At 41.0% G+C, this 15,298-nt stretch overlaps 1 protein-coding gene across 1 annotated transcript in view; it reads left to right on the forward strand.

Moving 5' to 3' along the window:
- Nucleotides 1-14,881, forward strand: part of LPXN (leupaxin) — a 35,381-nt gene extending 20,500 nt beyond the window's left edge. The window contains exons 5-9 of the mRNA XM_038563189.1: nt 2,488-2,655; nt 3,565-3,738; nt 3,827-3,908; nt 13,153-13,301; nt 13,605-14,881. Of these exons, the coding sequence (XP_038419117.1) occupies nt 2,488-2,655; nt 3,565-3,738; nt 3,827-3,908; nt 13,153-13,301; nt 13,605-13,874 (843 nt within the window). The 3' untranslated portion in view covers nt 13,875-14,881. The remainder of the gene's footprint in view (nt 1-2,487; nt 2,656-3,564; nt 3,739-3,826; nt 3,909-13,152; nt 13,302-13,604) is intronic.
- The last annotated feature ends 417 nt before the right edge of the window (nt 14,882-15,298 follow it).

The raw sequence follows: 15,298 nt of genomic DNA on the forward strand, positions 1-15,298 counted from the left end.
GGCAGAAGAAGGCAAAGTGAGGCAGAGCCAGGACGATCAGAGCATGGCGTTGAAAGTAGGGAGGATGGGGAGTCCTGAGCCCCATACTGAGATAAGACCCGCCTCCTTGTTCTAGCCTCGAGAGCATGGGTGGTGAGCTCACGTGGCCTGGCAGGGGATGGAAATCAGAGAAGTGGGCTTAATAATTTATTAAGGGGACTAGTCTAGAATTCTTAAGGTGGAGACTTCAACCACTGTAAATTGATTGGAGGATTTGATATGCACACATGAGTGGCTCTGAAATCATTACAAGGCAGTCTATAAAAAGGTGTGTGACTGGGGAGGTCAGGGACCTTATCTTTGTGGCTCACCTTTGGACTCCTAATGCCTGCACAGTTCCTGACTCATCAGGGGAACAAATGAATGAACCTCAGAAACAAATTTTTCTTTATTTTTTTTTATTATTATTATTTTTTATTTTTTTCAAATTTTTCTTTAATGCGTGCAATAAAACTGGGTGCATTTCTCCTTGTAATGTCTATCTGAAAATACTGGGGAAAAAATCTATATTAGGAGTTTTAATTGTGTTTCCTGACTTAGCATATGTCATGGTTTATTTACATTTTCAAAAATATCTGTTTATTTTTTGAATGGGCCATACGTTCACATTGTGCAAAAATCAAAAGTACAAAAGTTTGCAGTGAGCTATTTCCCTGTCAACCCTGTGCCCAGCCATCCAGTTCTACCCATTTCTTACATATTCATTCAGAAATATGCTGGAGTATATAAGTAAATAGATGTAGATATAGATAGATATAGTGGTGTATAGGTAGATGTGTGTATACACATAAAACTGTTTTTACCTCCTTAATATTGACAACCCTTTTGGGCTTTCCAGACATTAACCTTTTGAACACTAATCTCTTCAACATTAAGTAATGTTATATAATAGAGGAGGAAGGAAATCTGTCAGTTGATAAGTTTCTTGAAGGGAAATGAGCATTTTTGGATGAGTGAGATAATGTGAGGTTGTTCCCGGCAGTAAAAATAGGATACGTAGAGGCCTGAAGGCAGACAGTAACAAATCACATTCTGGAGACTGCAGGGAGCCTGGCTGGCCTCAAACAATGGAGGCTTTTAGAGAGGAATGAAAGATGAGATTGGAAAGGTAAAGTGAGGGCAGCGGAGGGGAGACTTTGAATGTCTGTCTAGTGCGTGCAAATATGATGCCGTGGAGGACATCGTGAGCACCTGTTTCCTGATCAGGAAGTATTAGGTCGATAGTAGTAGCCCAGTCAGAAAGGAGTTGAGAGAGACAGAATCAGGACATGACGTGATGAAGGACAAGCAGGGCATCTTTTTTTGTAATTTGAGGCTTTTCCTTTTAATGGATTATGATAACTGTTTTGGGGGTTTACTTAAATAAATCCAATCCATCAGCAAGTATTATCTGACAGCTTCTCACCGCCTTCTCCCCTAACACTGGACCAAGTTATTATTTCTGGTTTGAACTGTTAACAATGACCTCCCTCCTAACTAGTGCCTTTGATGCCACTCTTGCTTGCCTACATTCAATTCCTCACTCAGCTACCACAGGCGTCTAATGGATCAGATTCTTTCGCTCCCATCCTTAAACTCCTCCAGAATCTCCATAACCCTTGGAATAAAATCTGACTTTACCATGAGGGCCCCCTGGGATCATTGCCTCTCTCTCCATAGTGTTCTCCTACCACGTTTACTCTCACTCCCTCTGCTCCTGCAATACCCCCCCCCACTCCCAACCTTTCTGACTTTTCTCCTACCATAACAAACTGTTCCCTTCCTCTGGGCCTTCATTCCCACTGGGAATGCTTTTCCCAGTATTCCTGGACCCATCATGAAATATCTGTGCAAATGCCCCTTCCTTAGAGGGCCTTCTCTGATCACCCTCATCCAAATCAGTTCTCTCTCACTGCCCCACCCTCTGTCACTTCTATCTTGATATGTAACTTATGTCTTATCTCTACCTGACATTACATCATATATTTATTTAATCCTTCATTGTCTGTCATCCAGAGAAAGTAAACTCCAAGACAGCAGACTCTTGGTCATCACGTACATTGCTCTGTACCAAGACCCTGGAGCTGTGACTGGCACAAATTAGGTGCTCAATAAACATTGCAAAATAAATGGGTAAAAAGAAGATAGGGTTCATTGTTGACTTGTGGTCATTGTGGAAGTGAGAAAGGTATTATCCTCATACACTCAATTTCTCATGGTCAGAAAAGATTTACAAATGGAGGAAGATTACTCATATCTTATCTGGCCTGAGGAATTTAGGATAAAAGGGAGATGAAAGCATTTTTATTGGTGTTCCAACGTTGGACTCTTCCAGTGCCTTGGAGAGAGGTCAGGTACAGAAGAAAGCATTGGTCAGTCAAGGTGAGCTTGTGAGGTTGTGTAGAAGATGACAGTGAGGGGAAATATACACAAGACTGATTTTTTTCATGGTTCTTTCCCTGGTGCCAGGTTGCAATGAAAGAAGATGCCAGCAAGAAACACATAGCAAACAAGCAGGATCCCAAGGCCTCCCTGGACTCAATGCTGGGGGGTTTGGAGCAGGATCTGCAGGACCTTGGAGTTGCTGCAGTGCCCAAGGGCCACTGTGCTTCCTGTCAGAAACCAATTGCTGGAAAGGTGGGACGGGCCGAGATGTTGGTCCTGTAGCCAACTGTCTGTGTGTATGTCTGTCTCTGTCCCGCCAAGGATTACTCTATGGCCTTCTCTCCTAAGATGTTTTAGTAATAGTTAATGATCACTCATCCCTTACCATGCTCTAGGCCCTAGTACCAAGCTGAGGGCTTGCAAGTATTCCCTCATTTAATGGTCTCATGATCTTTTCAAGGGAGACTCTGTTATTGTTCCTTGGTAAAGACCAGGGAACCAAGGGCTCTGGGTTGTTAACTGCCACGTCCCAGGTCTAGAAAGAGGTAGAGGGAAGATTTGAGCCTGGGAGAGCCTGACACCCGAATGTGACTCTTAACCACTTTTCTGGACTGCCGGACCTGGGAGTGGGTGCTTTGCCATTGCCCCCTCTATCCCAATATTCCCGGTCCGCTGACTTGGCTCCAAATCATGGCCACAACTCCTGCTCTGCATCATCCTTCACCAAAACCACAAGAAAAGGCCCCTAGCTCTGGCCCTGCATGGGGCATGAGATGAGGTGTTGAGACCAGAGGAATACAAACTGTCATTTATGCCTTTTCATCTTTCAGGGATCCCTTCCAGGCCAGACTCTAGTTATCCCTGTCTGTCACGACTGGGTTCCATTTTGGTTCTCCACTCTCCAGAGCAGTATCTTGCTGATGAACATTTACAGACTTCATCAGTACGATTCGTCAGGAAACGGGGCACCCTTTCACTATCCGCAGAGCGCATACGACAGACCACCTAGGTGGGACCTGGGGCCAGGCCTCTGAGTTGTGTAACTCCAGGGGGAACCGCTCACATGGAATGTAGTGTGCAAAATGCTGCCCGGAACTGTGCAACCTATAGGCCCTCCAGCAGCCAACCGCAGTGGCAGGCCATACTTTGTTTCCTCCGCAGGTGATCCATGCTCTAGGGCAAGCCTGGCATCCAGAGCACTTTGTGTGCACTCACTGCAAAGAGGAGATTGGCTCCAGTCCCTTCTTTGAGCGGAGTGGCTTGGCCTACTGCTCCAAGGACTACCACCATCTCTTTTCCCCACGCTGTGCTTACTGCGCTGCCCCCATCCTGGATGTAAGTACCCCCCTCCCTGCTTTAGCATGGTGGTCCTGGTGGATAGTTCGGCGGTTTCCTAATATCTTCATGTGTGTTCCTTTTCCAGAGAGTGCTGACAGCAATGAACCAAACCTGGCACCCAGAGCACTTCTTCTGCTCTCACTGCGGAGAGGTGTTTGGTGCAGAAGGTATGTCCCGGGTCATTAGAAGAGGACCAGCAGCACTTTTCCTCAGTCTGCTGTGGTGTTCCTGGCTCCTTTTTTTTTTTTTTTTCCTTCTTTCTTTTCTTTTAATGTATTTATTCATGAGAGACACAGAGGGAGAGAGAGGCAGAGAGAGAAGCAGGCTCCATGCAGGGACCCTGATGTGGGACTGGATCCCAAGACTCTAGGACCATGCCCTGGGCCGAAGGCAGGCACTAAACCATTGAGCCACCTAGGGATCCCCCTGGCTCCTGCCACTAGCAGCCAAGTGCCCATTTCAGTACTAGATGCCATCTCTCCTTACCTTTCCCTAATATTTATAAATTTTGTTTAAATTGGTTTCTTAAGGAAATATAATTGCATAGTTTAAAAGGTCAAATATTATGTTAAGGGTAATATTGAAAAGGGTCAGTCCTTTGCTTTTCCTTTCTCTACCCCCAAATCCAGTTATCCTCTCCAAATGTTTTCAGCTTTTCCTTCTGCTATTGTGTATTTTAAGGAATATACTTATATTACTATAGATTGACCTTTTTTTCCTTCTAATTTTAACCATTATGTATTAACTTTCTTTTTTTTTCATTCATGTATTAACTTTCTATCAGAAAAGATGAGGATTTACTACCCCACCTTACCCCAACATACTTCCTCCCCCCTATTCTCTCAATATATATATATAATCAGCTCATAATTATAGGTCAGACTAGTGTTCAATGTGTAAAGATTGACAACCATGAAAATATTGTTCATTGTTGAGCCTTGTGGCAAACTATGGTTACAATAGAGCACAGATTTTAGAGTTTAGGCTACATGGTTCAAGTCTGGGCTGAGGTATTTATTAGCTATCTGATATCATTCAAATCATTTAACCCCTCCGTACATTGCTTTCCTCATGGGTGAAATGGGTGCAGTAATAATTCCTACCCTGTAATGTTACCTTACAGGGTAATTATGAGGATTTTAGGGTACAGCAGCAGTACAGTATCTAGAACAGTGCCTGGCACATGGAGACCAGTAAAAATTAGTATTCCTCTCATGGTATTCTTTTCATATAAATTTTGTCCTGAAGTTAGTATTTAGATTTCTTTTTTCACTAGCTTAATTTTCATCGTACCTAGCTGTAATTTATTTGACAGAACTGTGAAATCATTCTCAAAAGGTCAACCACATCTGGTAGTAGGTCAGTCCCGCTTGTTTTGTCTTGGAGACATCCGTCCAGGAGACTTCCATCCTCCTGCCCCGGCCCGAAATGGTTTCTCCTCAGGACTGCTGTGAAGCATTTATTCTGGGCCATTCTCATGGGAATTCCTTTTACTGCTTGATTGCCTTTTTCCTTTGGACCCTTGTTTCCTGGATGCCCGAGTTTTTTAATACATGGTACTACCTTTATTTGGATGGAACAGCTCCTAGGAAAGAATGAATAGGAGGTAATACTTTTGAGACCTTGAATATCTGAAAATATTGTTATTCTGTTGTCTACCTTAAGTTGCCTGGCCATAGAATGCTAGGCAAAAGAAACTATTTTCTCCTGTAATTCTGAAGACATTGCTTCACTGTCTTTCAGCTTCTATGCTTGAGAAGGTTTTAGGATTTTGTTCTTATTCCTGATCCTTTCTGTGCAATCTGTTTTTCTCTCTTTGGAAGTTTTTTTTCCCCCCTTCTTTCTTCTTAATTACCTTGATTTTTTTTTTTTTCTGACTTCTTTTTATGTTTGTTCAGAACAAGTATGACTCACGCCTGGAATCAGAAAGCTTCTTCATTTTGTTTGTTTTTTTCCTGTCCTTTTTGAATTAACCCAGTTGGGAAACTATTTACCTCTCTCCTAAATAAAAACTTGGGCAGTCCCATGTCTTTTCCGATGACTCTCAATAAACAATCCTAAATCAGTTTCAGACACAAAACACAAAACTAAGTCCTTGGGTAATTCCGTCTGTGTAATAGCTAAAGTATCCAACTTATTTAAAGTGACCACCACTTAACAAATAGATAAATAAATAAAAGATGAAGTGACTACCATGCTCCGCTGGTTGGGCCTTTTATGTAGCTGGAGACCATCTATATGTCCTTTCCTGCCTTTAGCATCCACCACCCTCACCTTGTTGCTCATCTTGATATTTGACCCCTTGAGACAGGGGGGGAGGAAGGTGAGCCTGGAGGGCACGAAGGTCCTGACCTGCCTAGTACCGTCATAAATTTGTGTCTTGCTCTCTGGACCTGGCAGATGTTTAACTTTTTTTTTTTCTTCTTGGATGCTTTTGTGGATTCAGTACAGGTCCAACTTCAAAGTCTCAATTACCCTTCACTTGTCTTAGCTATAGCTATTTTCTGCTGGGCACGTTTAAGGATACATTCCACACAGATCAGTTTTGCGGAGTTTTTGTTGTTCCCTCCGGTGATCTCTCAGAAGTGATTACAGTGTTTTGGGGTATCTCTCTCGCTCACGGCTTCATTTACAGACCATGGGAAAGTGGCACTTTTTTCTTGTACTCAGTGGGATTGTAGTCACTTAACAGCTGTGTCTCTCTGTTCAGCCAGACTCACACAGGGACTTTCTCCAGGGGTGAGTCAAATACCATCAACTATATCCCACTGATGGCTAGGGACACATATCCAGCACTCTGAGTGGCCCCAGTGAATCCCTCTCTTGACTTGAGATTAGCTGGAACCATACCATACCTCATCCCTCTTGGGAGTGAAGCACCCAGAGCTTTCTCCAAAGAAATATCTCTCTCAATATTCCTTTCTCTCTTCCTGTTTTATTTCCTTAGACTGAGTGAGGAGTTCATTAATCATGTAAACAGTTCGTGGCTATCTACTTTGAGGGGTGTCCTAAAGCTCAGTTTGAAATTTGACATGTTACATCCTGTTCCTTACACCTTGTTACGTTAGTCTTTGCCAGCTGCTGCCAATCTTTGTTTGCCTGTTTTCCTATTTAAGAATGAAACGCTAAAAGTGTTGCAGGTATAAGCAGAACTTGTCGACTGGTGGACTCAACTGTATGGTACTCAAGTAGCATGCTCTAGCCATTTTGCTGGGAGACCCCCGACTATTAATATTTTAGGTCTTTTAGTGCCTGAGACTCTCTGGTTTGATATTTCTAGAATTAATCACTGCATCTTATGGCAGGAGGGGGTCTGATCATCTTAACGGCTCTCCAGACTTTCAGCCAATCTTGTTTCCAACCTTAAAGACCATCTTGTACATTCACTTTCTGAGCCCCTCTGATGCTATGGTTCTCCCCTGCTTGAGTTGTCTTGCACCTCCCTTCTGGAGAAATGCAGGCTTTGGTTTTCTTGTTTGCCAAGCTAGTCACCACTCTTAGACCTACTTACAATTTTGGAAGATTTTATTGATATCTCATCTATGGCATCTCCTCTCCTTTTCTTTTATTCCTTATGGGTGCTTCTATTTTAAATAATTCTTTAACTGTCGTGTTGGCGGTATTTCAAGAGGGAGTGGAAATAATCCCATGTATCCTGCCCTTCACCAGCACAGAGACTCATCTAAATGTCAGGCATGTTATTATGCATATTCCTAGCTATTATTCCCTTAATCCCCACCACAGTCTTGTGAGGGTATTTTTATCCCACATTTTCTTGGTTATAGATGGAAACACTGAGCCTCAGGGAGGTAACATAATTTTCTTAAAGTTACATGGCTAGAAAGTCAGAGTTGGAACTGAAATTCAGGTCCCATTTCTGCAAGTTCTGTAGGTTGTTTCTACATCATCACCACTGCCCCCTGACAGAGACTCAGTTCTTCTGCTTTACTTTCTTGGCACCCACAGGGTACACTTTATTGACAATAGACCCAGATATAGTAGCACTGACATAATCCACCAGCAAAGTACTTTGTAGTGATTTGCTTGTTCAGTGAAGCTTGGTCAGTGCTTTTCACAAATCATTAGGTATTTCATTTCTAGATTGTACTTTAGTTAAGCAGGATTTTTTATTGAGATTTAATCTAAATCATATTAAAGTGTGTCACAGTAAATGTATATAGTACTGGTAGCCAAAGAAGCATGAGAGTTAGTTGAGTAGAACAGTCAGCTAGTGAATACTGCCCACAGATGATTATGATGTGGAAGTTGCCTGAGACCAGAGCAATAGAATACAGACATATTTCCAGAAGGCATGTAAGTTAGATACAAAAGAAGTTATCCTATCCATAGGATGACCAGAAAGCCCCATGAAGGTAGCTAATACTCATTATTGATGACTTCAGCCCCCCTTGAAATAGGGCAGATTAGGTCATTTATGACTTCATGTCCTCATCAGGCCATGCTTAAAACATTTATTGAGACACCTGACAAAAGAATGCCGTTTATTAAGCAAAAGCTCTTCCTAGATTATATTTTTGTTTTTTATCCTTTGCTTTCTGTAAATGGGTCTCCTGCCATATGGTTGGTCCTTTAATTAGGTGGCACCTGGCCTCACCCCAAATCACATAGTCATACACAGAGTTTCTATAATGAGAGCTTAACCACTGAGCCTTCTGGGAAATTAAATTCATCTGCATTTTTGTTTCAGATAAGAAAATTCCTCTTTAAGGCTCAAGTTTCTAAGCATTTCAGGCTTTCGCATCCTCCCCTAGGGACCAGGTCCTCAGTGCTTGCGTCTTTCTTTTTAAATTGTTCATTATCCAGGACATGCAGGTGCTCCCTAATTTCCCCTGTGGCTAAGAGCCTCACCAGAGTATAAATACCTCTCTCTCTCCCTGTGGCACTTTTAATTGTTAGTGTTTCTCATCCGTCCTCCAGAGGTAATTGGCCCCAAAGAGAGCCTCCAGGAAAGTAACTGCTGAAACTTTCTCAGTTTATTGGATCACTAAATGCAAGGGCATCACAGCAAGTTTGGCTGATTGCTTTTGATTCCTCTCCTGAGACTCACCCTAGTGGCGGCAGAGGCTGTTCCTTCCCTGCTGTGTCATTCTGGAGACCAGCTACCCTGCAAATGCCTAGATGAGGGTCATTCCTAGGTCAGTTGCCATGTCTTACAATTTTCTCAAGTAACACCTACTTAAAGGCAAGTTCAGTTTGATGTCACTTGCTTTATAGAGCATAAATGCAAATTCTTGAGCCCCACCCCAGATCTACTGAATCAGAAACGCTGGGGCTGGGGCCAAACAATCTGCATATTGACAAGCTCTCCAGATGCTGGATGCATGCTAAAGTTTGAGAAATACCGTGCTACACAAAAGCAAGGAGTATGGTTGTGGGTGCTGGCTTGTTTTTCTGAAGTGGCAGGCCTTCCTGCATTCAGTTGTACTTGATTGGACTCTAGACATTCTTTGATAAGGTAGAAAAAGTAAAGTGAGTTCTTCTGTGTCTCAGGGCTTTAGAAGAACATAGGAAAGCTTATAGAATTATTAGTTTAGATTCTTAGATCTATAGGCCTCAGAAGCTGATTCAATTGTCTGCTCTTCAAAGACAGCATAGTTGAACAAAGCAAGGGATATCAAAAAGTGATCAGATAACAGAAAAACTGTAGTTACATGACTTGGGTCCCAATCTCTGGCTGCTCCTATTGCCTTTTTGGATCTGGCTGCTACTATCAAGATGGGTTCCTAGAAATAATGTTTCTGGGGTGGGTCGCTTTTCAATCCACTGTGCATGCTTTGTTTACATTCTCTTTAAGTGGGGGGTGCAGGTGGAGCTCTCATATTGACAAAGCTTCTGGGTTATGATACTTGGGCTCAACTGATGCTCAGTCCCCACAGAGAGGTCAACACCAGGATGCACTTAAATTAGGGGCATGACATTGAAGTTAGGCTTTGCAGTTAGGCCCAGGTATGAACATCAGATCCCTTGCTGACTAGTTTGTTATATGTAATTTCTCTAAGCCTCCCTTTTCTCATTTGTAAGATGGGAGCATTGCGGTAGAGGATTTAATTTCAATTTATACTGCAGGTAGAGCTGTCAGTTGGAACCAGTACAAAGCAAATGCTGCATAAATGAGATTTCTAATAGCCATCTTCATGTTAGGCAGGCTCTCCTGATAAGTGCTAAGGAGAGTCCCTTACAGAAAAGTTCACCTATTTACACATATTGTTGTTAGGCCTAGAGAGACTCTAAATTACATTACTTGTGGAGCTGATGGTCTCGATTGTGCTGTTGTATCATTGTTCATATGTCTCCTCATTCAGTAAATATTTATTGAGCAACTACCACCTATGTGTCAGGTACTGCTCTAGGTACTAGGGATGTAGTGAAAAAACCCAAACTTCCCACCCTCATGGTGCATATATTCTAGTGAGAGGACAGATAATGATCAAAACTAGTCAATTAATTAACCAACTTACTCTATACTTATAAGCCACTCATAATTTACTCTATATGCAGGAGAGGGGGTGGTAGACAGGGTGCTGTTTGAGATAGGGTGATTGGGTCAGTTGTTCTTGCGGGACTTTCAGGTACATGTAGGACCAAACCATCTGGGAATCTGGGAGAAGTGATTTTCAAAGCTAAGGGCATACATTACTTAAATGTTTGAAGATGAATTGGTTTATTATATTTTTCTTTTTTAAATGTAAAGACAATTTAAAAAATCTTGCAGAAATCTTCACTTTTAACTTATTAACTTGTTAACCTAATGCAACATAAAAAAATTTCCCTGGGCAGCCCGGGTGGCTCAGCAGTTTAGTGCCGCCTTCAGCCCAGGGTGTGATCTTGGAGACCCGGGATCGAGTCCCACATCAGGCTCCCTGCATAGAGCCTGCTTCTCCCTCTGCCTGTGTGTGTCTCTCACTACTCTCTGTGTCTCTCATGAAGAAATAAATAAAATCTTTAAAAAAAATAAAAATAAAAAAATTCCCTGTTCATATTTTTCTCCATTTGTTAATATTTATGCATACATAACTTAGGTGTACCTAAAATTCCTTTTTATCACTTAAGCATTTCCTCATGTGGCTTCATAATTTTATAATAATAATTTTAATAATATCAATTATTCCATTATTATTCCATTAATATCAATCATTCCATTATTCCTTTATCTAGACAAATTATTAAAAATTATGTGTTTAAGTATATTCATTGAGGCTTTATTTACAGTTCCAAATATTGTAAACTGTGTTCATAACAGTATATTTAGATTACTTCTTGTATGTTAATAGCACTGCAGTGAATATCCTTTTTGTTTTTCGTTTTTTAAAAGATTTTTATTTATTCATAAGAGACACAGAGATAGAGGCAGAGACATAGGAAGAAGGAGAAACAGGGTCCCTCTGGGGAGCCTGATGTGGGACTCGATCCCAGGACCCCGGGATCATGCCCTGAGCCAAAGACAGACACTCAACCACTGAGCCAACCAGGAATCCCCCCAGTGAATATCTGTAAATGCAATATTTTCTTTTGATTATTTTGATTCATTCCCAGGAGAAAGATATCTGTATCTTTTAAAAAAAATTTTGATACATATTACCAGATGATTTTCCAAAAGAATACTAACATTTAACTTTATCCCCTGGGAATATATAAATATGTGAATCATTCCATGGATTTTCCAGTATTGGGTAGACTTATTTAACACTGTTTTTACTAGTTAGCTAAAATTAGAAATTAAACTACAAGTTAACAAAAATTAGAACTTTACTTTTTAAAAGAAAAAAAATGAACTTTACTTTTTTCTTTTGAGTTTCATGATTTACTCATGTTGAACATATGACTACCAAAAGTATTTTGTCTTATGCTATTTGTCTCTGTTGTGAGGATGACTTATTTTAAAGAGTTTAAAAAATAGTCACCTTGGGTTTCTCATCCTCTTTTATCTGGACATAGGATGTGTAAGGCTCCAGTCAGGGGTTTTCTAACATGAGCCCAACTGTAAAGATGTCCAGTATTAAAGAGAAAGCCTTCACACATTAACAAATTGACTACTATTTTATTTATGGAAATTGCTTCCTGCCTGGCTTTGCCAATTATCCAAACTAATTTTGCCAAACTAATTTCCTCTAACCTCCACCTCCCTTTCTATCCCTTTTTCTTGCTGGAATATTTAAAAGCAAGTCATAGAAATCTTATGCCACCATTGAATACTTCAACATGCACCATCTTTAACTGATTAGTCAGGACTTTTTTTTTTTTTTAACATAACTCCCTTCACACCTAATGAAATTATTAATTCCTCATTATCATATAAAACCCATATAAAAAAACTTCTCAAATTTGTAAATCATGTCATTTGAATCAGTCTGTTTGAATCAGTTTCATCCAAGCAAAGCATATGCCTTGCATTTGACCATTTTACCTCTCAAAATTTAAAAGTCCTGTAATGATCCTCTCTTTCCTATTTTTTGATACCAATAATTTGCCAAGAAACCGGAACCTGTGTCCTGTAAGATGTTCCATATCCTTGATTTGGCTGGCTGTTTCGATTTCCTCATGATGTATTTTAACTTATTTACTTTATTAACCCACCCCCTTTTCTGAGATATAATTGGCAAATTTTTTCTTCAGTGTGTGCCTTGTCTTGGCTTTGCTTATGCTGCTTTTTGGTCATGTACAAAGTCATTCATATATATTTTTAATGGAGCTAAATTTATTGACTTTTAACTTGCTTTTAAATTTTGAGCCACAGTGTTCTCATTGCCAGGTTAAAGAGGAACCCATTCAGTTTTGACTCAAGTCTTTGCATGGTTTCAGTCGTTACATTTAGAATCTTACATCCATTTGTAAATTATTATTTTGTAGCCCTTTCTTTTTAAAGATTAAGCCCTTTTCTCCAGGTGCTGTTTTAGGTTCTAGAGTTATAATATGGCAAGACCAACAGTATCTAGCTTCAGAGCTAATGCTCCTCCAGTGTGGGAATACAGACCACAGAGATGGTTTTAGATCATGGTAAATGCTAGAAAGATGATTCTTTAAAAAGATGAACTGATAGATATGGGCTGGTAAGAGGCACCTCTGAGCTGATTTCTGAATCATAAGGTGAGACTGGCCACGCCAAGGCCTGGGCCAGAGCTGTGCAGGGCAAAGGCGTCAAGCAGGAATAGACACCAGGCCCAGCACTAATGCACCTGTCTCCCATTGCCTCCTGTCCATTCGTTCGTTCGTTCGTTCGTTCGTTCCTTCCTTCCTTCCTTCCTTCCTTGTGTTTCTTATGATGAGCTGTTGAGGTTGGTATTGAATATGAGGATGCTGAGTTTGGGAGAGTTGAAATCATTGGCCTCTTCTCAGCCTCCAACTTGGTGGAAGGTGTCACCCCACAATGAACTGTTGATTGTACCTCTCCAGGCTTTCATGAGAAGGACAAAAAGCCATACTGCCGGAAGGATTTCTTAGCCATGTTCTCACCCAAGTGTGGTGGCTGCAACCGCCCAGTGTTGGAAAACTACCTCTCGGCCATGGACACCGTCTGGCACCCAGAATGCTTTGTGTGTGGGGTCTGTATACTCGCTGATCTCTTGGATTTAGGAAGAGTCAAGGGTCTTCCTTTCTGAGGGGCAGAACAGCAACTGGGAAGAGGGTTCACAGCTTGGGGTGAGGGATTAACATGGGCTCGCTAGAGGAGGCACAAAACAGCACCTACTGTGGGCATTTGCTCTTCTCTTTGGCAAGCAGGTAATATTCTCACCTTAGTTTGTCACATAACTGGTGGGAATTTCAAGGCTGAAAGTTTTACTTTGCTGACGTTCTACTACTTGACATCTGCATTCCTTTTCTTTTTCTTTGCCTCATTCCCCCAGGACTGCTTCAGCAGTTTTTCTTCTGGCTCCTTCTTTGAACTGGATGGACGTCCGTACTGCGAGCTCCATTACCACCAGCGCCGAGGAACACTCTGCCACGGCTGTGGGCAGCCCATCACCGGCCGCTGCATCAGTGCCATGGGCCACAAGTTCCATCCTGAGCACTTCGTCTGTGCTTTCTGCCTGACACAGTTGTCAAAGGGCATCTTCAGGGAGCAGGATGACAAGACCTATTGTCAGCCCTGCTTCACTAAACTCTTCCCTCTGTAATCCCAGCTGAGCCTGCAGTCTCCGCAGATCCCCTGCAAAATTTAAACCAGGAGAGGAAGGAGTGCTGTGTTGTTACTGCTTTGCTGCTCAGTAGGCACATAGAGAAGGTAAAGAGAATGAACCTCTAGACGTTACATGGCTAGGCTTGGAGTCTTAGGTTGTAGATTTCTTAGTTTGTAGATTTATTTTTAAAAAATCAGGTACTTATTTTTTAAAAATCAGGTACTTAAATTTAGAGTTGTGTCCGGCCACTTGTGCCTCTGCAGATGCATCTTCTACATGCACACATTCAGTTCATTGCCAGTTTTCTCAAATTTCTCCCATTTTCACTCTTGTGATGGCCCTGCACATGTCTTCTCTCCCATCACCTCATAACTTGGCCTTTCCATGCCTTCCTCATTTCCCCGTGACTCACTTTCCCATACCAATGCATTATCCTCGCTGTCAGGAATCCCAATGCCCCTCCTAAACTCTCTGCATCTCTCTTCATGTGCTTCTTTTTCAAGAGGAAGTAGATGTTAAGTGCACTACTTTGAGTACTGACATCATTGATAAATAAAATGGCTTTCAGTTTTAATGTCTTACTGACATGTTTGGAGACAAACTTTTGTTTCCTGTGGTATGTACTAGGCACTGTTTGCAATTAAATCCATAACCAGTCTCCTGTTTACTTCCATACAGTAGGCACTTTTTTTTAATCAAAAGAAATTGAAAGGAGGGACTCCTGTTCACTAACTTTTCTCTTAATTTGCACCCATAACATTCATTTTATGTTATTTTTTTGCACTGAGATAATTGAATCATCTTAAAAGGTGGCAAAATGTCTTCAAATTGTTTTCATCACTCTGTTTACCCAAAGTGAAAAACCAGATCTCCTCTAGACGCTTGAAAATTCCTTTTGCATATGTATGCATTTCTACAAACTCATAAAATTGTGTATATTAAGTAAGTCCAGGTCTTTTGTATATCAATTATATCTCAATAAAGCTGTTTTTTTTTAAATGAAACACACACTTTTCTCAAATTCACAATTATCTCAAAAAGGCAAACAAGATGGCCATTTTATCTCTCAAGAAAGCTGCTTATAAGGGATAATTTGATCATTTCTAGCTTCTATTAGGAAAGCCAAGCCCCAAAGAAAATCTCCATTTAATTATCTGTTCCTCTTCAAAGCATCATAAGTATATTTGTAGAAAAGTTTTTCAGTTATTAATGAATCAGACTTTCCCATGTCCTACCTCAAGTAAGCTTCAGAAAGAGTCCTGCTTTCTCAAAAGAAATATTGGCAAGATCTACACTATGTCTTTCTTACCATAGTCTTAAAATAAGTGCATGATTATTTATTTTAAAAAATTAGAGTTTAAGTTACTGAGGAAAATTACTTTACTGGAGGTATTTTTAAAAATAGGATCAACTTAATATCT

This window comes from Canis lupus, chromosome 18 (genome assembly GCF_011100685.1).
Source record: "Canis lupus familiaris isolate Mischka breed German Shepherd chromosome 18, alternate assembly UU_Cfam_GSD_1.0, whole genome shotgun sequence".
NCBI lineage: Eukaryota > Metazoa > Chordata > Mammalia > Carnivora > Canidae > Canis > Canis lupus.